Below are 25,530 nucleotides of genomic sequence, written 5' to 3'. Positions count from 1 at the left end.
TAGTGGATATTTATTAGGAAACTTAATTTTTCTTAGACATTCAATTCATTTGCAGTTGTTTTTGATAATATTTTAAATGTTAAAGACAGTTTTATGCAGAAATAAAGAATATCCTGCATAAGCTAGAAGTTACTGTATTTTGCACAGAAAAACCTGCAACCGTTCTCTTAATGTGATTTACCTAAAACCGGTAAATATGAATACAAATTTCTTGGATTCCAATAGAACAGTGTTTCTCAAGCTATTCCATACCAAACAGAACTGCCTGGGACTGCTTGACTCTGTAGCCACTGGGAAGAGCAGGATAGTTGCAACCTCACGAGAAGAAACCTGGAGAGCAAGAGACACCTGCAAGCAGGTCCCAGCAGGACAGGGAGACAGAAAATAAAATGCCGGGCTGCAGCAAAATAGCAGTTCTACAGCAAAAATGCTGAATTATGTGGCACATTGGAAAAATGCCAAATCCAATGACTCATTGAATCCATAGGCTGTGATTGAGATGAATGAGGCAGTTCACACACCTCTGAGAGCAGTTTCTCTCAACATTTTCGGGTTGACTGCCTAGTGAAGTCAAAATTTTTATAACCCCTTATATGTATTATAAAAGTAGTCATAGTAAACAATGTCTCAATGCTAGCAATGATAAAACTACACCTCTAGCCTGGTCTAACATGACCCAATATAACACGGTTTCATCTATAACGCAGTACGATTTTTTGGCTCCCGAGGATAGCGTTATGTTGGGGTAGAGGTATATGTAATTTATGTTATTGTCTGTGTTTCAAGGGGTTGAATGAAAATACTTGACTTTGAAGGGTAAGGGTGTGCAGGGAGTAAGAAGTGAGATTTTCTTTCCTTTAAACTAATAAAATTTTCAATACCTTGTGATCCCTCCTTGTGGTGCTCTGTACCTCGGAGGAACAACCTACACCTCCATGTTCATCTTTATGAAATGATTGTGTGGTATCCAATACAAAGTTTGTCATCTTAGGTGTCTTCAGAAGGCTCATAATGCACTGAGCATGGTTGTTATAGTCTTTGTTACAGTAATGTTGTAGTAATGAGGCTGAAAATGTATCCTCATGGCTTAAAGGAAGGCCAGGCAAAAACTCTCCAAGAGCAGAGAGGCAGTTCACACCTCATCAGGCCATGGCTGGGACAAACCCAGCCCAGCCTCACAGGAACAGTGGACACTGTCTTACACAGCAACAAAAGAATCTGTTAGACTCTCCAGTGAGTCACCCACTTCCTTTGGGCAGTTTGGGACTGCAATGAGGTAATGTTCACCTGACTTTGAAGGGCGGGGCGGGGGGGGCAATGCCAAGAGGAAAGAAAGGACATGATAAAAGGGAGAGACATTTTGCCATGCTCTCTCTCTTCTTCCTACATCTACAGACACCACCACAACCAAGCAACTCAACCACTAATCAAAGGGGAGAGCCTGGCTGAAGAGCCAGCCTGTGGTGAGAAGCATCTAAGTTTGTAAGGACACTGAAAGTGTGAAGATCAGCTTAGAATGCGTTTTGCTTTTATTTCATTTGACCAAATCTGACTTGTTATGCTTTGACTTATAATCGTTTAAATCTACCTTTATAGCTAATAAATCTGTTTATTCTACCTGAAGCAGTGCATTTGGTTTGCAGTGTGTCAGAGACTCCCCTTGGGAGAACAAGCCTGGTACATATCAATTTCTTTGTTAAATTGACTTATGTAAGCTTGCAGCGTTCAGTGGGCATAACTGGACACTGCAAGACTGAGCTCTCAGGTTCTGGCTGGGACTGGAGATGTTGGCTAGTTCATTCGCTTGCAAGTAGCTGGGAGGAGCTTACATGCCAGAGGCTGTGTGTGAACAGCCCAGGAGTGGGGGCTCTCACAGCAGAGCAGGTTAAGGCTGGTTCCCAAAGTCAAGGATTGGAGTGGCCTAGCAGATCACCGGCCCAGACAACAGCAGAGGGGAATGTCATACCCCTTAATGCCTTTTGTGATCCTTATGGGGGGGGCGGGGGCGTCACAACCCACTGGTTAAGAAACACTATCTTGGAATTATTGCAAATTCAGGAAGGCATCATTGCATCAGTTTGTGCTTGGTTCACATTAATGAAAGGTTAAAAGAAAGATAAAGAGGTAAAATGGTCATAACCCCCTTGAGATCTGTTTGTAACTCCCCAGGGAATCATGAGCTGTATGTTGTGAAGCCCTGCAGCAGGACAACTGGCTGGTACTTTGTCTTCAGATTACAAATGTAAATGAAGGGAAACAGGGAAAAATGGCCACAAATAACCTAACATTTATTGCATAACTGAACAAAAGATTAGATATTTTTGAAGTCTCATGTGCCTGTTAGGCTTAGCCCCTAGGCATATCTTTCTTCATGTTAAATAACCCAGATGATTCTGACCTTTGGATTATTAGGAAAATATTTCCAAAGCCTCATATGTTTTTGAGCCATTTATCTTGTGTTTCACAGAGGGTTGGTTTTTGTTCTTTTTTTTTTTTTTTTTGACAATGGGGAAAGTGCATTTTTTTGCTCTTATACTCAAAATGACTGAATAGTTTTTGCTCTAACTTTCAAAAAATATTCACCTTTACAAGATTTCAGCCTGAAAGGTGAATATTGCGGAAAATTATGAAAAGATGAAACAGCAGGTATAATGGAAAAGTTTATGCAAATTTAATTGCAATGATTACTCTTATAACAGCTACAATTTTACACCTTTTGAGAAAAAAAAACGACAAGCAACTTTCCTTGTCACGTTGAGTAGCAGAGAAAAAATCTGACCTTATTTTGTATTAATTTCTCTTTTAGTTTATTGGAAATCCTGGCATTCAAAAATGTGGATTAAAAATACTTTCTTCTGTAGTGGAGTGTTCAGGTGCACTACAGATGTTATCCCACCAAGGAGCCACAGACACTGTCCTTCACACACTACAGATGTATCCAGATGATCAAGGTACATAGGAAGATTTCTTGTGACTTAAATGTGAATTTTGTAATAGCCTATGTATCTTTACATCATATTATAAATATAACATACTACATTTGTCTCTTTAATTCTGAACCAGTAATTAATATTAATAATCTTTTTTTCTAGAAATACAGTGCTTAGGTTTGAGTCTTCTAGGATCTTTGATTACAAGAAGGAGTTTGTGTATCGCATCTATGCATGTGCTGGCAACAGTTCTGGTTTCTACTTTACGACGATTTAAGGAGGTCGCTGAAATACAGACACACGTATGTGATATATTTGAGTGCAAAGATGAGAATGAATGAAAGAAAATGGGAAGAGATTTATTTTTAAAAAGTTTATTTGCTATGTAAATTTGAAATATCTGTTTCTGTTTTTTTGTGTGTTTGTACAGTGCCTAGCACAATGAGAACATGGTCTATGACTAAGGCTCTTAGTTACTACAGTAATACACACAGTAATAGAATTACTATAAAGCTGAGCAAGTGAACACTTAAAATTAAATCAAACTGTTGAGGTTCCCATAGTGATGGCTGTCTCAGAAGGCATTAATTCAGTTCAGAATATGCATCCATAAGTATGGATGCTTACCTGAACCTATATGGTCTGCAAAACTGGAATAGAAATCCCCTGATAACAATCCATCACTCTATCAATCATCATTTTATAATGTACCCATCATAGTTGTAGCGGAGCAGCTTCTATGAAAAATAAACACAAAATGTGTGTCTTTCAGCCCTGTCATCAGCAACAAGCTTAAAGTTATTGATGAGATTTTTAAAAAAATATTTGTGTGTGAATGCCATTGTACTTGAGAAGGTTAATACAGTTTATTGAATAGATAGATTGGTTTTGCATATAGTTTTGAATGTGGTAAGAGTGGTACTCATTTTTATTTTGTCAGGCAATGAGGTCATTAGCTTTTTTTCTGGCTCCTGTAGATGTGAGGCTTTCCCTGCTTGTCATCAGCTTTATTTTTCACTGGAATTAAGCCATTGTGTGAGGTCACTTTCTTCTGAGTCCCACTACTTCTGTTTTAGCTCAGGCTAGACAAGGGGTAGGCAACTTGTGGCACGTGTGCTGAAGGCAGCACACAAGCTGATTTTCAGTGGCACTCATACTGCCCAGATTCTGGCCACCGGTCTGGGGAGATCTGCATTTTAATTTTAAATGAAGCTTCTTAAACATTTTAAAAACCTTATTTGCTTTACATACAAGAATAGTTTAGTTAAGTATTATAGACTTATAAAAAGAGACCTTCTAAAAACATTAAAATGTATTACTGGCACGCAAAACCCTAAATGAGAGTGAATAAATGAAGACTTAGCACACCAGTTCTGAAAGGTTGCCGACCCCTGGGCTAGAAATATCATATCCATGGCCGTCTTTCACAGATTTTTGGCTTTTCCTTTTCAGGTTTAACTTTGTGCCCAGTACAGAAACGGAGAAAAATGAAAAAAATAATGTTTGGGGGAGGAAATTACTCAAATAGTAGTCACAATGAGTTTTGAACAAAGGTTCTTGTCTCTCACTCAGTTTACCCATTTCTAGTTAATAGGCTCAAATTTTACAAATAGAGTTGTTGGGTTTTTCTCTTTAATTTCTAGATTTACTATAAGTATTTTAGCAAACTAGTGTTTCAAACTGAACATTGTGGAGCAGGCATGCAGGCTGTGTGGTGTGAACACTTCAATATCTGTTAGGGGCATCTTCACCCACCCCATCTGGGGTAACTTGTGTCCTTTGGGCATTAGTAAGAAGCAGCCTTGCTATTTCTGAGCACAGGAGCCATCATTGTGTCTGTCCCTTGCACTGAGAATGCAAAAGGGAAGGGAAAGGTCTTCCTTTTTTCTCTCCTGTGTATTTGTTCTATAGCTGGGCACTATCTCAACCTATGAAGACATCTATAACTTCTGTTCATGCTAAGAATTAATTCAAATTATGTTCTGTTTTATTTTCTTTCTTGTATCTATGAATGATAGTTTGGAGGGAGAATATGTATACGTCTAGGGATAATCTGGAAATGAAGGTTTTCAGCAAAAGTAGTGTTTCAATGCTGGGCCTAAAATGTTGACAATGTTTTTTTATTTATTTTTACATAAAGTTAGGTAATTTCAGTTTATAACAGTAGACCTGATAATGTACCAGGCCCAATGCTAGTTTTTCAAAACATCAGCCAGTAGCTGCTGCTAACTTACAGAAGTGGGTCAAACTAACCGAGACTAAACTGCAACTGAGGGTATATGTACACAGCAGTAGGGAGGTGTGATTGAAGCACATCTGGGCATGCCAAAACTACTTTGATCTAGCTAGCTCACTGAAAATAGCAGTGAAGCACAGGCAGCAGCATGGGTTAGCTAACCAAGTGCAAGGCCGTCCAGGACCTTGGGTACATGCTCGTGCAGCTAGCCTATGCAGTCACCCGCACTACCAGTTTCATTGCTAGTTTTAGAAAGCTAGCTTGATCAGTGCTGCTCTGGGTATGCCTGTGCATGGCTTAATCAGACCTCCTGACTACGGTATAGAAATACTCTTAAGACTAAAAGTGGTTCGATACTCAGACCTTCTGCTGTGTTCTGATCCACCTTGCAGTCCAATATGATTACATGTCAAAAAACCAAAACAAAAGATACCAAAAGGGTATATCTATTTTACTCATAAATTTCTTTTCGTTAATTCTGTAACACATGGTATCTGACTTCCATCATTTTAAAATTTGATATTTTTTAAATGTACATTTGTTGTTGATCACATCATTTTGTTATTTATAGGGATTTCACATGATCTTGACAATCCTTGACTTGTCACCTTGTTTTGCAAAGCTGCTGATATATGAATCATTTGACACAGTCATTTTTTATCAAATGTCCATGTGTTTCACTGAACAAAGAGATGAGCAGGTATCTTCTTTCTTTCAATCACTCCACATCTAGATGTTCTGAAATGTTCTGAAGTTTGCTGCCTTCATTTCAGTTATTTCTCTTCCCATTCAGTTTCAAAGCTTTTGCTGTAAGTGCTTTGCTAAAATAGCCAACAATGATGATTTAAAAAACACAATGTTGGAGAAAGCATGTGCTGAGTACAATAGCATTATGGCTGAATGTTTACTTTTACTGGGAGCTGATGTTAATAAGAACACAAAGACAAGCTCTTTAATCTATCAGGTAGGTTCTTGAAAATGTAGATCGTTATATTGGTTTGAAAGATGTCACTTTTATGGATGATTTTAATTTGGATGTGTGTGCATGCATGATCAAGATTAACTATCATTAGACCCAATCCTGCAGTGTTCAGAGCATCCTGCAGGGAAAAGTTTCAAAGGGGTTTGGTGACTGAGGTACACCTAGTATTAAGCTGCAAGGCATAGTAAGGGCTGGCATAGCCCAGAGGAGATAAGTTGTTGGGCTAACTGACCAGAATTGTCAGGGAGCTGACACTCAGTTAAGCACAAGCAAGTCTCCCTCTCTCAGGAGGCACGAGGGTAAAAAGGTGACTTTCAATCCCGGGTATCCCAAGAGGCGTCACACCGTTGACTTCAGATTGCAGCAAGCAAATCACAAATTATCCATCATTTTCATTGGTATAACCAACCACTTACGTGTACTCATGCCAAAATATATGGCATTTGCCACATGTTTTGGAGATATCCATTACAAGTAGGCTAAAGCAGCCTAGGGGGCTTGATGAACTTCACTTAGGCAGTTTTAGAAATCTCAGCCTTGATGTTTAGGAAATTCTGTGTTACAGTTCATCCAAGGACACCATACTGAGAATATGGAGAAACAGTAGTTGAAACAACTCTTGTTAAAATCTAAGCTGCTGTTTTACACACATTTTATTCATTTCTTCTGTAATAGGTTTGTGAGAAAGGAAGCAATCCTAAGCTGGTGGAACTGCTATTAACTAGTGGTGCTCGAGAGCAGGATGTTCGGAGTGCTTTAACAGTCAGCATAAAGAAAAGAGAGAGCCAAATTATCAGCTTGCTCTTAAGGAAGCTTAGCCTGGATGTAGCCAACAGCAGTATATGTCTTGGAGGATTTTGCATGGGGAGAATTGAACCTTCCTGGCTCAGCCCTTTGTTCCCAAATAAACTTACTCCTGTAAGACAACAAACGAGTAAGTGTGTATAGAATTTGTTACATTAAAATGTGCTAAACCCTCCTAATGATGTTTTACAAACCTTCAGAACGAGTTTTAAAATTGAAATACAGTGTTAGAGAGCCTGTTACATAGATTGTGTAAATCAGCATAGCCCTCTTAGTTCTGAAATGGCCCCTAACCTTTAAAAATAAAAAAATCAAGTCTTTATAGTAATCTTAATCTTCATGAATTTACTGAAGAACATGCCACTTTATTGGTGTCTTAGATGCAGGTTCTGCATTGGCAAGAATAGTGCTCAGATACCAAATGAAGAGTTTTTCAGAAGACAGATCAAGATCCAGTTCTGATGTAACTTCCTCTGAAGATGTACTGGATAAAAGTGATGATTGTACATGCATGGCTGAGCCATTAGTAGACAGCGTGTTTCGCTTCAGTGATGACACCAATAGTGAAGGTACATATACTCTAGCAATTTTGTCTCCTCTTCACAATGCTGGTCTAGAATTTGTGATGCAAATTCAATTTAAAGTATTTTGGCAACTATTGGACCATAAAGTAGTAAATAAATAAGTAAAGTATAATACCCCGATTTATTTGTTTGAAGATAGAACACTTTGTGTATAACTGTAGGATATTTTTATATAAGCCTTTTGTGTATATGTGGAAAACAGTGGCAGGTAAATGTATGTGTCTTCAAAACTGAGGTTCTTAGGTTTTAGATTATTCACTTAATTTATTTTCTATCATTTCATTGGCTCAAATGAACTCACACTGAAAAACAATAAAGGACCAAAACATCATTTTTCATTAAACAGGTCAGATATAAATTGACTATCAGTACTCATCCTCAAAGAAGGTTGCAGAACATCTTCAAAAGATGAACCTAGGAGCTTAATTTTATAACTTTTTGCTAGACACTAAAAATTGTGGTCTTAATAAAGACATTGGATTTATGGCTTATTACAGCTTGTTACTCTTTTTTGTCTTATGACTGGAGAGGTATTAATGGCCACTTCACCTCAAATGGACTCTTAGAATATGTGTTCACTACTTATGCTAAACAATTTATTCCACGCTGTATTTAGCTATGACACTCTGAGTACCTTTTTCCAGACCTGAAGAAAAGCTCTGTGTAGCTCAAAAACTTGTCTCTTTCACAAATAGGTGGTCCAAAAGATCTCTCTCACCTTCTCTATTAAAAAAAAAAAAATAGTCTTTATCACATCTTCAGAAAACTTAACTTAAATTCCATGGATGCATCTTCAACATACAATCTGTTCCGACAGTAATTATAGTAAATGTTAATGTCGTTAAATAGTTACAACAGAATTTTTGCATTGCATACAGTGACTAATAAAATTGGCTAGACAATCAGATTTTTTTTGCTTTAATGCCAGTGTTATTTTTTGAAAATCTTGGAAAGCTAAAATCGTTGCTCAAGAATTAGAATTTTAACAGCCTTGTTGATATTTTTGTTATCTATTTTGTGTTTTTCTATTGCATCATTCGGCATCATTTTTCATTACTGTAGCATTGTTTTCCAGAAGTATGTATGCTAGTAGATACCGTTAGTTGCCCCATATAACAAAACTGGTATTCATTTGTAAATTGTGGTGAACAACATGAATTCTTCCAACAGGGTGATCTTAGAATTTTAGAGGCCTGTCTCCTCCTCCACAAAGAATGAGTATGAGGCCCACAGATCTCCTACCTCCAGCAAATAGGAGAGAATGAGACTGAATGGGGCCCAGATATGTGAAACTACAGAAACCACTCAGACATTTCCCATTAAACGATGAGAAGGAGAATTTTATATTCACAATACCATTAATTATTATTTGTATTAACATTTTGTTTTGTGGTGGCACAAGATGTGAGTTAATACATAAAATGTATCTAAATAGCATCAAATGTTGTGTAGAGTAACTTTCCATCCAAAGTGGGAAGAAACCCAGGAGCTTCCCATCCATCCTTCTCTCTTAATATCTAAAGGATTTTAGAAGTCTCTCTGTCTCCCTCCTTTGCCCGTCAGGGCTGAGAAAGCCATTGAACCTTTTTTCGTTCATCTCATTCACCCTCCCACCATCTCTCACCTTCTCATCCGAAGGCCAAAAGGGGCCAGATGCCTTTTTTTTCTTTTACCCTCTCATGCAGTGGTGATGAGTTGAGGGGACTCCACTCTTCCTCCCCTTCCCGTTCAAGAAGGCACCTCCCTTCCTTCTCTCCCAGCTTCAGGTGCTGCCATGCCGCTCTGTAGGACAGCATAGGCAAAGAGCAGAAGAGGAGCCAGCAAGTGGAGGATCAACCTGCAGGAGGAAGGATGTCAGGCAACTGTAGATTATGCAACAGCAGCCACTATAGTGACCTCTAATGGTAGATGGATCAATTTGTTCTAAGAAATGCTGAAGCCACAAGTCTGAAGCTCCCTTCAACAGCATGTTTGCCTGTATGGCCCAGAGCTCTCCTGCTTCCAAGCAGACGAGGATATATTTTTTAAACTAACTTAAGTATCACAGCTGTATATTTCTGAAAATCCTGTTAGCATGAATGCAAAAGGAATGACCTAGCAAACTAAAGTTTACATCTGGAGCTTGTTAAATTAGTACAGTACTATAGTATACTAGAGTATATTCTTTTCATATTGCACATTGAATTAGCCAGTCAATTCCTGCTATTAATGTGCTGGAAATACTGCACTACGGTTTACGTTGATATGTGTATTATTTGGTTGAATTTTCTCTATCTCTATGTCCTCACTTTGTAATAGGGAGTGAAAGTTCATTTCTGATGAAAAAGAAATTCAACTCCATTGCAGTTACTGATCTGTACAAAGATACGCCCTTACAAAGATATTCTCCTACTTTGCAAAGGCATTCCAATTCTCTGGTAAGATAAGTAATTTATTTACTATAAACCTCCCTAAATCCATTATTTATGGTGCCTGATGGAAAACTGTTAATGATAAAATATCAAGAAATGACTGATGGTCACCAGTACACCATTTAGTACCTTTATAAAATATTCCATAACTGTGTGATGACTGTGTGCCCATCTAAATCGAGTGTTTCCATAGATAGCATTTTATTTCAGCAAGTGTTTATGAACTGCCTATGGCAAACAGTACAAATAGCCATTCTGATCTAACAAGAACTATTTAAAGTTCAGATAATATTTTTTAAACTAATTGTCATTTTTATGTTGCCAAAGAAAAAAGCCTGTAAATTTCATTATACTTGAAATCTATTCTTGTTTTGTATTAAAGTCAGTAATTCGTAAACAGCAAGTTATTTTTTTGTTACATTTTAAGGTTAAAATTTTCATTTTTTTAAGTTACTGTGTGGATGACTTGCAGATTGCTATAAAAAGAAAGTTAATCAAATTCATACATTTTTAGAGATGTAAAAATATTCACAGCTGCTGTTTTTTGTTGTGTTTTGGGATTTACCAGGGACCCGGTTCAGATCATGAACCATTAGTGAAGCAAAGAAGAAGATTATTGTCTTCAGATGAATCTCACAGTAAGTCAGATGTAAAAAATACATAAGATTTTTCAAGTTTTTAACATTTTTTGTGGATAACTGTAATCAGTAATCTGTTGAAGTAAATTGTTTACGCAACATTGGCACTGTTATATTCAAGTTTGAAAAATTAGGAGTAAGTTTTCCAAAAATGTTGTTTAGAAAAATTACTCCTAATACTTTAAACTTTAATAAAACTGTACAAATGTTGCTTATACTGTAAAGCACTTTTCTCTTCAGCTTTACAAAGAATTTCTGTAAGATTATGTATAATAATGTACATTCATGACTGCTCTGAAAAGGATTTTTAAAGCCATGTACATTCATGATTGCCCTAAGAAGCATTTTTAAAGCCATTGTATTATGCAGAACATAAGTATCCCTCTACTCCCTATCGAACCCTATAGGAATTTGAATTGCAGCTTCTTAACAGAAGTCCTCATTGGCTCCCATTTCAGCCAATATCTAAACAGCTATTGCCTTCATTGGGTACAGAGTTAGACCTCAAATTCTGTGAATTGTAATTCAGAGATCAATGAAATCGTGTTATTAAATTGTTTTATATTTACCAGTGAAAATGAATGCTTATGTTTTTGTTTTAATAGAAGGGATCTCAAAATTCCAATCGCATTTAAGACGATCAGACAGTTTGTCTTCATTGCTCTCTGAGAGAGAATATATTAAATCATTAGATCTTTCATCAAATGAGCTGGAGAATATAGATGCCATCAGTCAGAACTGCTGCTTAACTGATCACTTGGAACGTCTTGAGAAATTGGAGCTGCACCAAAATGCACTCACAAGCATTCCAGAACAACTGTGTGAAGTAATTTTATGTAATTTTACATAATGCAAGAAAATTATTATTTCTTTTAAGATGAAAGACCAGATTGTCATCATTGTGTCTACATGTGTACATTAGGTTCCCTAATTTGCATGTGTACAATTTTCATGCAGTAACTGAATGTGCTGTTAACCAGTTAATTGTGCAGACATGCTCAGGTAATTTCTGTCGGATACTTACTGCAGAGGGTCAGATTGGGAAGATACATTACAGATAGTTTACGTGATTGCATTATGTAAATGGAAATCAGAACTGCATATGCTACTTATATGCTGAAGCAGTGGTCACCAACTGGTTGATTGCAATTGACTGGTCGATCCTAGAGGATCTCCCAGGCGATCGCGATCTCTGGCGGCACAGCAGGGCTGCTGCTAAGACAGGCTCCCTGCCTTGCCCAGCCCCACACCACTCCAGGAAGGGGCCAGCACAGCCCTGGGAGCGTGGGGACAGGGATCTCCCTCAGCACTGCCCCTGCATTGGCCAGGAATTGGAGGCTGTGGCCAATGGAAGATGTGGGGGCGCTGCTTGCAAAGCGGGGCAGTGCATGGAGCCATGTGCTGCCCATCCACACCCCCACACAGGCGTGTTGGCCCCTTCCAGGAGCAGCATGGGGCCAGGGTAGGCAGGGAGTCTGCCTTAGCAACAGCCACACTGGCGGGAGGCTGTATCCCAGCCCTGAGCCTCCTCCTGGAGCCTACATCCTGACCCCTCTCCTCCTGAATTCCACGCCCCAGCCCTGAGCCCCCTCCCAGAGCTAGCACCCTGTACCCCCTCCCATACTGCAAACCCGTCAGCCCCATCCCAGAGTCTGCACCCCCTCCCGAACCCCAACCCCCTACCCCAGCCTGGTGAAAGTGAGTAAGGGTGGAGGAGAGTGAATGACGGAGAAAGGAAGGGATAGAGTGAGTGGGGCGGGGCTTTGGGGAAGGGGTGGGGCCTCAGGGAAGGGCCGAAGTAGATCCTGGGTTGCCCTTAAATTCAAAAAGTGATCTTGGGCGTAAAAAGTTTGGATACCACTGTGCTAAAGGCTTTGTGTAATTGTACTAGTTAGTTTTATTACAGCATTCATGCACATCCTCTTTATTTTATTGATATCATATTATATAATAATTGTAATAATTACCATTTTCTCTCAATTTACTTGATAGCATAAATAAAATAAATATGAAGTAATTGCCTAAAATATTAATTTAGTTTAAAAATTAGAAATTCATATCTGTATGTTGTACTTTTTAAAAAAGAAATTCTCATTTTCCTTCAGACTTTGAAATGTTTGACTTACTTGGATTTGCACAGTAACCGGTTTGCATCTTTTCCTACCTATTTACTGAAAATGAATTTTATTGCAAACCTTGATGTCTCTCGGAATGACATTGGCCCTTCCTTAGCTTTGGATCCACATACCAAATGCCCAACTCTGAAGCAGCTTAATCTATCATACAATCAACTGTCATGCATTCCTAAATTTCTTGCGGATGTTGCAGAAAACCTAGAACAGCTAATGCTAGAAGGGTAAGAATAGTGCCAGTTTATTTTATTACTGTTTAACAAAAATTGCAAAAAATAATCAGTTTATTTCATCCAGAATAATCAGTGTCATTGAATGTAAATTATTTTCTAATAAAAAATGTGATATAGTAATTAATTAAATTCACAAAAGCAAGGAGATGCAGAATCCAGATTTCCATTCCTTTTCTTCATTTTTATTATTTTTCATTAGATGAGTTCATGTTTCTAATATCATCCTGGTAGAGAGGTTTTTGCTATTCCTCTCATTCCCAAATATCTCTAACATCTTAGTTTATATTTCACACTGAAAATCTTTAACTCTCTCTCTGTTTCCCTTGTTCTTTTTTCTAGGATACATGCATTTTATATCATATATTAATCTTAGAACTATCTCCTTGTCTGTCCATGTCCTGTAGAAGTTGGTTATCTATTTCTTTTAACTTGAGAGATGCTGTTTAGGTTGCAATCCTGCAAATACATATTAGGTCAGTGGAACTCCTCACATAGGGTATGTCTACACTGCAATTAGTTACCCGCTGCTGGCCCGTGCCCGCTGTCTTGGGCTCGCAGGGCTCAAGTTAAAGGGCAGCCCGAATGTCTGCCTGTATTGCAGTTAAACAGCCACTTGCCCTGAGCCCTGCAAGCCTGAGTCAGTTGACACGGGCAAGCTGCAGATTTTTAATTGCGGTGTAGACATACCTTTACTTAAAGTTAATCACATGTGCTTGGAGGATTGGACCTTGATGTGTAATCAGAAAATGACACTTTATTGCACATGCTAACATTTGAATTATATAGTGAATAAATACATACAATGAAGTATTCATATTGTCATATGCATTGGTATTGTGGATAAATATCAATCCTGATCCATCAGTCCTTACTCGGGTAATACTATTTTCAGTTTCTGTTCTTATACGTAAAGACAGCAAAATCAAGTCCATACTCTAACTTTCCTTTTTTTTTTAAAGCAAGTAGTTTTGTATAACACTTCTAATATTTGTTTTCCTTTACCTTAGAAACAAAATTGTAGGTATATGTTCACCCATATGCTTGAACGAATTAAAAGTTTTAAACATTAGTAAGAACAATATTTCATCCCTGGCTGTTGATTTTCTCAAGGAGTGCACAAAATTGGAGATATTTAGTGCCAGGATGAATTTACTTGGTAAGTGTTCTAGGAGTTCCTGAAAAAAGAATGAGAGACGTTTAGATGATACGTGGTCTAGTCCAGATTAGGAAGAAGGCAAAGCAGAAAAGTTAATGTAAAGACTGCTTGAAAAATGGCAACGTCTAATATACAGTATTAGCCTCATAAACATTTATCAACAGTTACCACACTATATTCATTAGCCAGAGTATACCACAACAATTATCACATATACAATACTATTTCCCTATGCTTACCATAGGAAATAATTGTAGCATCTCAGGTACTGTGGTGTGGTAATTGTTGATAAATAATAACTTGAACTTGATTCTTTTCTCATGCCATTTTTACATCACTATAACTCCATTAATTTAAATTTACACTGATTTAAGTGAGATTAGTGAGTCTTTTGAGTGTCTGCATAGATTTCTCCTGGTACTGTCATCTGACTAAGCAATACAAAATATGATTCAATGGCTTAAAACATTTTATACAAAAAAAAGCAACTAATTTGAGAAACTGTAATAAATGAATCACCTGCCCTAATGAATTTATAAAAGTTCTTAAATTATTATTAGAATTTCTTACATATCTAACCAACATATAGAATTTTTTATTTTGTACATGCTTATAATCTAGTTTCTTTCAGAAGGTAGCTGTTATGTAAATGAAGTTTTTAAGCAATCTTTTTTGTACATATGGTATTTTACTACATTGTTGGAATGACAAGCATATATAGTATTAGTAACACAGCAAAATGTAAATAAGAATATTTCAATGTTGGATAATAATATGAAATTAAATATCATAGTGCCTAATAAAAGTTTAAAAATGTAGAAATATTTGGAGAAAACAGGTATTTTAATTCTTCTCTAAACTCTTCAAATTGGGAGTTCAATTTTCCTGAAAAAGAAAATCCAATCCTGTCTTTGGAGCTCAAGTCAACGCTTGGGTGATTTTAAAATGGTTATTTACTCTTGTAAGTGCCAATTTGAGCACCAAAAAATAGAAACAGATACCAGTGTTCAGAAACTAGCCACACAATCTATCTCTAATTTTAGAAAATGACAGCTTTATAAACTAAGATAAAAAGTGCTGAAAAATGTCTAAAGGAAATAATTCAGTTTCTTTTCTATTTTAGATACCATACCTAACTTGCCATCTGGCATAACAAATTTAAAATTATCTCAAAATCATTTTGTCAGTATTCCAGAAGCAATTCTTCTTCTTCCACAGTAAGTTATTTCACTTGTTAAGGCCAATGTTGTGTCCTCTGTGAAAGAGAACCTAGTGGAATGGCAATTATTAAGCAGAAAATACAGTGTGTTTCTACTCGACGTTTTCAGCAAATCATCCTAAAAAGTCTAAATCTAAAATATGGTGACCATCTACTCAAGCTAGAGTAGGTCACTTTTTCTTCAATAACTGCAGAAAGCCTGAATCCCCTAGGTAGTTCCAAACTACGAACTTCTCTTTTTAAAAAAACAAAACAAAACTAAAAGATGTTTTTAGGAATGCTGAAGCTGCCCATTTTTGCCTCCAGAGTTTGCACCAGAAAAAACAAATTGGTTCTAAGAAAGTAAAAAGGATACTGGCAATTTCTCTTTTCATTAAGTCTAGGAACTTCATCATTTTACACAAGGCAACTGAGTCCAGTGGCTCCCTTCCCAAATGTCTACGATAAGTTCCTTCTCAAAGAATAACACTGCATATGTCCCATAAGTTGAATTGGGTTAGAGCTGCGTTTGTCACAAATTATCCTGTTCCATCAAAGCATTATTCATGTGAAAACTAGCCCTACTGAGTTTGCTACAGCAATGTTAAATTTTAGCACCTTGGCCAAAATAATGCACTTGGCACATCCTTTAATTGTAACCACATTAATACTAGGGATGTAACAAATCCTCAGTCCAGACCTATGAGGCTGTTTTTTAATATGTTAACTATTTTTTAAATGGCCTAGCAACACCTCCCACACTCAACATTATTCATGCACTTGCTCCTTTCCATTGCCACTCCCATTTCTTTCTGCCACCTTTCCAAGCTCCAGAGAGGTTTAGTCGCCCACTTCCTCTTCCTGTCCTCCCAGTCTCAGCACTACTCTCCAACCCACTTTTTCAAGTCACTTCTTAGGCACTAGTATTGCTCCTCAATTCATCCCTCACATTGCAGCTCCCTCTTATCACTTCTCCTGGTTCTGGTATTGCAGCTCCACCCCCCTCTCTTATGTATCCAATATCTCTGTGGCCCCCTCCTGTTACTCCTTCCAGTGTCCACTACAGGTTACATATTGACTAAAGGTACTTCTATAGAAGTATCTAGCACGTAAATACCTTGTGATGTCAGCTACAAAAGAGCCCTGCGAACACCTGTTCTCACTTTCAGGTGACACTGTAAATAAGAGGTGGGCAGCATTATCCCCCATAAATGTAAGCAAACTTGTTTTGTCTTAGCAATTGGCTGAACAAGAAGTAGGACTGAGTGGACTTGTAGGCACTAAAGTTTTACATTGTTTTGTTTTTTAGTACAGTTTTATGTAAAAAAAAATCTACATTAGTAAGTTGCACTTTCACAGTAAAGAGATCACCTCCATACAAGTACTGTAGAGCAAATTGAAAAATACTATTTTTTGTTTATCATTTTTACAGTGCAAATATTTGTAATAAAAATAATATAAAGTGAGCACTGTACACTTTGTATTCTGTGTTGTGATGTAAATCAATATATTTGAAAATGTAACAAAACATCTAAAAATGTAATACATTTCAACTGGTATTCATCGCAGTGACTTAAAACTGTGATTAATCATGAGTTAACTGTGATTAATCGACAGCCCTAAAACTTAATTTACGTATTTAAGGAGATGCAGCTCTCAAACTTTGTCTCCCAGCCCAGACAAGTCCGATAAAAGGTCCAGGAATTTTTCACAGTTCATACTTCACATTGAAATAAACACAGCTGCATTTGTTCCATAGATTGCACATAAAAAAAAAATGTGCATAATGGAGATAGCTCAGTGGTTTGAATATTGGCCTGCTAAACCCAGGGTTGTGAGTTCAATCCTTGAGGGGGCCAATTTACGGATCTGGAGCAAAATCTGTCTGGGGATTGGTTCTGCTTTGAGCAGGGGGTTGGAGTAGCTGAGGTCCCTTCCAACTCTGATATTCTGCAATTCATGTGTTTCTTCAACATGTAGTCTTCAGTATATACATACAAGAATGTTTAGGGGAACACTTAGTGCCTTTTTATTTGAATCTCATAAAACACATTAAAATAAGTACATTCTTCTGATATATTGAAATGAATGTTCTAAGTGTGTTTATTTTAGTAAAGATGCCATTACTGTGAAGTCACTAGAACCTAGCACCATTGGCCAAATTCTGCTCTGATATATGGATAAAAAACTGGAATAACTATTGATTTTATTTGAGTTAACCCATATTTACCCAGGTGTGGCTAACAGCATAATTTAGATTTGGTCTTTTATTCATCTGGATGGTACTATGCACACTCATCATACTGTATAAATAAAAACAATTATATTATCCCATATTGATGTAACTGCGCATGCATGTATTTGAAAGTGCCACTTTTGGTTCAGTCACTGAAATAAGTATATTCATTACATTATGAGTGTTCATTTCCAGAATATATAATTTCATGTGTAAATAAATACATTAACAGTATGCTTTATTGAATCAGTCATAGTTCTCTGGTTTTCTTTCCTTTTCCTTTTTCGCCCCAATATATCCACATCCTATTTGCAATATTGTCTCAGATAATTATTGTTACTTTCTAACCTTACTTCCTTTAAGAACATTGTTGAGGTTGTCCTAATATCATCAATAATTTTCTATTTTCCTATCTAAATTTGCAACAGAAATTCTTATTCTAATATCTTCCCCTTTTGTTTGTTTATAACAGATTAACATAGTTATAGCTAGTCTCCATTTTATGTATTTTCTCTGCTAATTTTTTCTCTTATTTTCTTAGTTTGCGATCAGTAGATTTAAGCAACAATAAAATCATAAACCTGCCTGGAACTATGCACTGGAAATCCTTAAACTTAAGGGAGCTCTTGTTTAACTACAATCAGATAGAGATTTTGGACTTGAATGAAAAAGCATATGCATGGTCTAGGCTTGAAAAGCTACATCTGTCCCATAACAAGTTAAAGGAGGTAAAGTATGAATTTTTAGATACTTAAAAACATCAAACCACTTTTTCCTATTTATATATGGTCTTTAGAATGATCACTTGGTTTTCAGATCAACCCTAAATTAAATTTGGTCCTTCTTGCACTACTTTTTATGAATGAAGACCCTAATAGTAAAATAGCATGTAATTAGAACTGTGTATTGCCTTTGAAAAGAATATGACTATTTTTCTTCAAGCTCTTTCTGTCTTTAATGTATGGTAAGAACAGTATTTGTCTTCATCTTTGTAAAAGGGATAAAAAATTAGTTTAAAAGTTACTTTCTTGTCCAATCAAGATATTAGGCATGTATAGTTTAGATGATGATGATGATAACTGGAAGGAAAGAATTGGAATTGTGTTTGATCTTATTAAATATTTGCTTAAGATACTCATCCTCATATATAGACAAATAAACACTCACTTTTAATAAATGTTCAAATGTTTATTAACTTTTCTCTATCCAGATTCCTCCTCAGATTGGCTTCCTGGAAAACTTGACATCTCTGGATGTAAGTTATAATCCTGGCTTGAGATCCTTTCCAGATGAAATGGGAAAGTTGTCCAAAATCTGGGATCTTCCTTTGGATGGGCTTCATCTTAATTTAGATTTCAAACATGTTGGATGCAAAGCCAGAGACATTATAAGGTTTGTTATCCTATTGTTGTTGTCTTTTTTTCTCATGGCTTTGTGGAATACACAGTGGATGGTGTGGTAACAATATGCCCCTTTAAAGGTATCAGCTGATTTCCTACATGATCTTTGACTTAGTTATGATTCTGGTGAACCTTTGTTCCTCAAGAAAAATGTGGTTCATAGTCATATGAAAATGTAATAGTATCACTTTGAGTTGATGATACCTCCAGAAAAGCATATGACTCTTAGGCAGACAAAGGTATTTAATGGTTGGTTAGTACATTTTTAATATGTTACAATATGTCACTCATAGAAAGTTTTGCAGTAGTTGTTCCAAACACACAAGATATTTAGTCTGTGTTAAACATTTAAAAAAAATACAAAATGAACACACACATTGTCAAAGAGATTAAATGCAATATTAAATAATTTATGTAAATAATTTTGAAAAGGGGTTGGAATGATCTTGGTTTGCCAGTTCAAGACTTCTTTTGGTATGTGTCTTTATTATACACTTCTTATTAACTATTTTTCATGCCAGGTTTCTTCAGCAGCGGCTAAAGAAGGCTGTCCCTTATAATAGAATGAAACTCATGATTGTGGGAAATACTGGCAGTGGTAAAACTACACTGTTACAACAACTAATGAAATGCAAGCGATCAGATTTGGGGACGCAGAATCCTACAGTAGGCATAGATGTAAAGGACTGGTCAGTTCCAGTGAAAGGCAAAGTGAAGAAAGATTTGATATTAAATGTCTGGGATTTTGCAGGTATTCTGTTCACAAACATTAATTGATTGCCCTGATTAACTCATATATGCAATGCTTGTTCCTAGAAACAGTCTGTAAAATCTCAAACCACATCCAGCAGAATCTTGCTAATTCATACTCAGGATCAAGGAACTCATTGTGAGTTACTGAATTTTGCAAATTAGTGATTTAATTGAACAAATACATAAAACAGAAGACCCAAGGATACCTCATCATTAAATGTACTCTGATCACTTATTTTATAATAGTGGTTTAGTATTAATTATGGTAATGTGACTACAGAATAGCTAAGTACTGCAATTTGCTGTAGAATCATAAAAATGTAGGACTGAAAGGGACATGAAGAGATCATCTAATCCATCCCCCTGCACTGAGGCAAAATTTAAGTTAAATTATAGTTAAGGTTACAGACCATAACAGTTGTATAAGGGCTCCCCTGGTGTACTTCATCAGAATTCAGTTTGGGTACACTGAAAGGAATATATATACAGGCAAAGTGCACACTAACCACCCTAATTTATCTGTCTTTAAGTATTTCCAATATGCCTGTCACATGTGTATATTAGAACCAAATACAATTATGGAAGAGTATGAGTGAGTAGAAAAACTGTGGTGAAAACATCATTCCATTGAAACTTAGTGGGAGTTTTGCCATTGACTTCAGGGGAGCCAGGGTTTCATCCCTGTATGTGTTCTTGGTTTTCGTTCATTCTTTCAGTTATAGTCCACCCTCTCCTTCCAGGTTTCAATACGTTTGTAGTTTTAGGGATTTTTTTCCCCTAAAAGAGGTCAGTGTCCCAGGAAGAGTCTTTGTCAAAAGATCTGTGTCTCGTTTAGATCTGAACACAGTCATGCTTGGGCTCAGTCTGATCTTGCCTATTTAAGTTCCACAGCCAATGTCAAACAGCTACGAATGTTCTACCTCTGGTGTCAGCTGTCTAAACGCGGGTCTCTCTAGATGCATTGTTCCTGTACAGCTTAGCTATTTAGGAAGTTTGTGGAGGAAGAAGTAGCCTCTGAAGTTGCTAGATCCTAGTTCATCATAAGTCTGATCCAAAGCCCATTAATGTCAATGGAAAGTGTTGCAGAGAAGTGAAATGGGACTGTCAGGATTTTTGTGAGAACTAGTTAGGTTTGCAGATTAGTGGACTGAGGAGAAATGAGGTTCTGCTGTATTTCTTTCACCTGAAGGAGTGAAGTGAGGAAAGTAGTATGAAATATTTGATTTCTTTATCCATTAGGACAAGAGGAGTTTTACAGCACTCATCCACATTTTATGACTCAGAGAGCCTTGTATCTTGCTGTTTATGATCTCAGCAAAGGACAAGCAGAAGTGGATGCTATGAAGCCATGGCTGTTTAATATTAAGGTAATAGAAGTGTTTTTATAATATAGATTTTTAAATTCCAAGTGACTCTATTAAAGTATCAAAGAGAATTCACTTGAAACTTTTTGTACGGGCTGCTGAGCTGGTACAAATATTAAGATTAGGAAGTTTCTGGAATGTGTATTATTGATTATGAAAATGTCTTCATAATTTTTTGCAGACTTACAAAGAAGTGCAGTTTTCAGTTCAGATTTGTGCAGTAGGGTATGCATAATAAGAAGTTGGCAAGTTATGATGTTATTTTGCATAGACAAACAAAACAGTGTAAGGGGGACTGTTAAATAGTGTATAGAGAGTTCTGAACATTGGCCCTGGTTCACTTTTCTCACTGCTGTAAACACCAATGAAGTCAGTAGAGTTACGCTGGTTAACACAGAGCTGCCATGGTGGGGAACAGCTCTAGCCCCTGCTGCTAACAGCTACTGTGGCGAGGCTGAAGGCAAAGTAGTGACAGAGGTCCATTAAAGTCACAGAATCCATGACCTCTGTGATCTTATCATATCCTTAACTATCAAGTTGAGTATTACACCCTTACTCTTTTCAATCTAACTGTACCAGAGATAGATCAATACAAAGATACTAGGTTTTTTCACTCTTTTTTCATAACTGTTACCTGCTGTTTTCCTTCAATCATCACACAGTGTTCATATCTTGTTTCCCTATCCCAAGATATAAAGCCATAGTGAGTTTTTAGAAAAGGCCATAACTGGCATGTACTCCTTTCCCACTTTAAGTACCTCTAGTTCATAAGTGCACCAGTTTGTTTGCTGAAAGACTGTATTTTCTAAAAATATGTTTGCTAGAGTATATTACTAGAGGTGGAACCAAGCTGCAAAGTTTGGATTCTAGATCCTAGCTTCCCCAAGATAAAGGTGTGTTTGTGTTCGGGATCAAACCCATCCTTATAACAGATCCGTAACACTGTTATTGCCTTACCCAATCAAAACTATAAAATGGACATGCAGCTTCAAACGTATAGACTTTCAGATTTCGTTCTACTGATTACTCCATCAGCAGACCTAAAATATTTCCTTGTATTACATATTTTAAAAACTCAGTTTTTTTTTCATAAATTCTGGCAGGATGTGAATTAAAACAAATCAGTTTTTAAAATTCCTAATATTACTCTGCCTTCACTTTTGAGAAGAAAATAGAGAAATATAAATTATGACAAAGAGACAGCAGTGACAAACATGGTTGCCTTTTCGTGTTCCTAGAGTTTCATATGTTATGATTGAATTGTGTAAACATAAAGAGAAAATCATGATTCAACACTGAGATAACAAACTGTGTGGATCTTATTAACAGGCTCGAGCTTCCTCATCCCCTGTGATTCTTGTTGGTACTCATTTAGATGCCTCTAGTGAGAAGCAACGTAAGGCCTGTCTGAGTAAAATTACCAAAGAGCTGTTGAATAAGAGGGGTTTCCCAGCAATCCAAGATTGTCATTTTGTAAATGCCACAGAAGAATCTGATGCTATGATCAAAATTCGGAAAACCATAATAAAGGAGAGTCTGAATTTCAAGGTAAACCATATGCTGTTCTTTATATTTAAAGTTGTTGAGGAAACAGAATGTTGTAACACTTTTTTTTTTTTTATGCTTGAAATCAAGTTACTAAAACTTACTATAATACCTTTAGACATAACAGAATAAAGAAGGCAAATCACTGTCCAAAAAATATCGACAGATTTGCCTTCATTACTTTTTTTTTCAAAACTTTAGCACAAATATCATCTAAGTGTAACTTTAGCGCCCTCATGGCCAAGATGGAGTCTGCTCTGCAGGCAGCTCTGGCCACGAGAAAGCGCATGCAGGAATGCAGCAGGAGAAATCCCTTCCACCCCAGGGGCACCTGTTCCAAACCCCCCAGAGTGAACACACCCACCCACCCACAGGAAAAGTACAATGGATGAGAGGAGAAAAACAACAAGGGGAAATATAGGGGGAGCAGTAGAACAGGGTTGCATTCAAACCCAGGCCCCACGGGCCCAGTGGTAGCACAGTCTGGAGGAGCAGGCACTGAGTAATGTGTCTGCACACAGAGTTCAGGAGTCCTGAGCAAAGTTCCAGTTTAGTGGTGAGTCTTGGGTAATCCTGGCCATCTTCGGCGCCAGTAACTTTCCCCAGCAAACCCCTCTGGTGCCCTCTTCTGCCGCTCTCTGCAAAGCCACACAGAGCGACCACCGCCCCACTTAACTATCTAGCAACCTCCCTCCTTGTTCCCAGTGCAGAGTTACAAGCTCCAGTACTCACAGCCCCACGCAGCTCTGGGCAGCCATGATACTGGGTCCAGCTCCGGCCTGTCCTTCTCGGGGATTCCTCCCTGGCACAGGGCTCCTCCTGGCTCCTGTCCTGGGCTGTCCCTGATAGGACCTGTCCTCCTCAGGCTTCACGCAGGTTCTCCCTGCTTCCTTCTCCAGCGCCTGAAGACTGCCTCCCTCTCTCCCTGGAGCTCCAGTCCCACCCCCTGGAGTTTCCCTTCTGTTTTCTTACTCTCCCCCTCACCCCTGGGAAAAGATTTAAAGGGGCCATGCTCTCTAAAGCCCAAAGGGGTTACATAAGTATAGTTTTTGTTAATATATAAGATATCAGAAATAAAACATTTAAATTGAAATAGATAAACATTTTTTGATGGATTGTTTGATTGGTCTGATCAACAGCTACTCACTCTTGTTGAACGGCAACATACTGCCGAATGTTTATGTGATGCTGGCAGTCAGCCATTTCTAAATTCTTAAACTTACGATACTGTGATTTGCTGTAGGACTATGCTTTTGTGTCCTAGAGGTTAATCCAGGATAATGGAAAGTTCATAAAGCTGAGGTGAGTTATTTTAAAGCAGCAGTTCAGAATAGGTCATACTGAAGATAAGGGGACCAGATTCTCCCATCCACTAACTTCAATTTGCACAGTTTAAAAAATGTATTATGAAGGGAAAAGCAAATGTACATCAGCTGCAGAAACCCTTTAGAGAATTACCCTTATATAAGGAGAATCTCCACTGGTGTTAAACTAGTGGAGGTAGCTCAGTTGCTTTCTGCACCAGCTGCTTCACCATGTCTTGTGCAACAGCATGCTTGAGTGTGTCAGGTCGGGGCCAGATGTGTTGGGAGTTGAGACAAGAGGAGTGGAGAAGCAGTGTGTAGATCAGAGGTGAGGAGAAGGGTGTACTCGTGGAGGAGAGAGAGTTGCAACTGGCTCCCTGTTAACCTTTCTCTCCATTATGCCCAAGCTGTGGTCGGGTGTAGTGGAAAATTAAGCCTAGGATTTTATACCTAGAAGTGAGTGTAGAAGGTTCTTCATATAGAGACATGAAGATAGAGAATCTAATGAGAAGACAGGGTCTAGCTTCTATTTCTGGGTCTATTTCTCCATTGTTTATATAATGCCATCAGTGAACATGATACTTTAAAGACGCAAGGAGAAATCCTGCCCCACTGACGTCATTGGAAACTCCCATTGACTTCATTGTAGTCAGGACTTCGCCCACAGTGCCTGCCCTAATGTTCTATCAGCCCAAGTAACATATTTATGTCTAGTTTTGTTCTGGTGCACCAAATGCTGGGGAAAGGTTGGAAAACCCCTTTTTTCTCCTTTGCCACAGTGTGCCTGCATAGTAACATCCATAATTTGGTTAGGATTGTTCAGCAGTGCACAGGATGGGAGCAGGCCATTGCTTATTCTCCCAGAATGGGTATGTCTGTGTGGAACAGAATAGACCCACCTCCTGTACTTCAGTAAACTACCAACAGAGCAGCACTGGGGAGAATGCAGGATACACCTTTTAAAGATGTGCAGTCCCACATCTCACCATATTTTCCACAGCGTTCTGGAGATATTTTGCCTTAGGAAGGCAGAATTCTTAGAGGTGGTCCTCCTACCCTTACAGTCCTAATAGCCTCTGAAGTGTAATTTAGCATTGTGTTTAGACTTCATTGATAATAAAAAATAAGGCAGCTATAAAGAGAAAGGAGGAATTATATATTTTATATTGCTTCTGTGAAAGGAAAATCATGAGGAAAGAGGTAGGAAGATAAAGGTAAAGTTATTTAAGTTTAAAATAGGTAGCCCAAGGCTGTCAGTCTTCCAAGGGTACTTAAGGGTGTAATAATATTTCTTGTCACATATAAAATCCAGCACCAGATTGTTAAGCATTTTAAGAACTTGAGGGGGAGTCTTCAGAGAAAGATTGTTAACTGGATAAGTAGTTTGTGAAGCTAAATTAATACTCACCATTTTTCCTCTAGCCTCAAGGTAGAAAAGCATTTACCACTGAGTAATGTCAAAAGATATTTGGTACAATAAAATCATAGAATCAAAAGGTTGGAAGGGACCTCATGAGGTCATCTAGTCCAACCCCCTGCTAAAGGCAGGACCATTTTCCCTAAATAATCCCAGCCAGGGTGCGGTCTAGCCGGACCTTAAATAGCTCTAAAGATGGAGATTCTA

The 25,530-nt window shown here is 37.6% G+C and overlaps 1 protein-coding gene across 1 annotated transcript in view; it reads left to right on the top strand.

The window, feature by feature from the left end:
• The window catches only part of LRRK2 (leucine rich repeat kinase 2), a 119,175-nt gene that overhangs the window by 52,817 nt on the left and 40,828 nt on the right, over positions 1-25,530 (top strand). The window contains exons 15-31 of the mRNA XM_032803987.2: positions 2,807-2,951; positions 3,093-3,232; positions 5,738-5,866; positions 5,960-6,130; positions 6,824-7,082; positions 7,333-7,521; positions 9,835-9,953; positions 10,516-10,585; positions 11,191-11,411; positions 12,691-12,941; positions 13,958-14,106; positions 15,230-15,323; positions 18,082-18,268; positions 18,751-18,932; positions 19,462-19,691; positions 20,933-21,060; positions 22,387-22,605. Of these exons, the coding sequence (XP_032659878.1) occupies positions 2,807-2,951; positions 3,093-3,232; positions 5,738-5,866; positions 5,960-6,130; positions 6,824-7,082; positions 7,333-7,521; positions 9,835-9,953; positions 10,516-10,585; positions 11,191-11,411; positions 12,691-12,941; positions 13,958-14,106; positions 15,230-15,323; positions 18,082-18,268; positions 18,751-18,932; positions 19,462-19,691; positions 20,933-21,060; positions 22,387-22,605 (2,883 nt within the window). The remainder of the gene's footprint in view (positions 1-2,806; positions 2,952-3,092; positions 3,233-5,737; positions 5,867-5,959; positions 6,131-6,823; positions 7,083-7,332; positions 7,522-9,834; positions 9,954-10,515; positions 10,586-11,190; positions 11,412-12,690; positions 12,942-13,957; positions 14,107-15,229; positions 15,324-18,081; positions 18,269-18,750; positions 18,933-19,461; positions 19,692-20,932; positions 21,061-22,386; positions 22,606-25,530) is intronic.

The sequence above is a fragment of the Chelonoidis abingdonii genome, chromosome 1, assembly GCF_003597395.2.
Source record: "Chelonoidis abingdonii isolate Lonesome George chromosome 1, CheloAbing_2.0, whole genome shotgun sequence".
Classification (NCBI taxonomy): domain Eukaryota; kingdom Metazoa; phylum Chordata; order Testudines; family Testudinidae; genus Chelonoidis; species Chelonoidis abingdonii.
Note: the sequence above shows the minus strand (reverse complement) of the source record. Positions and strands in the feature narration are given on the sequence as shown.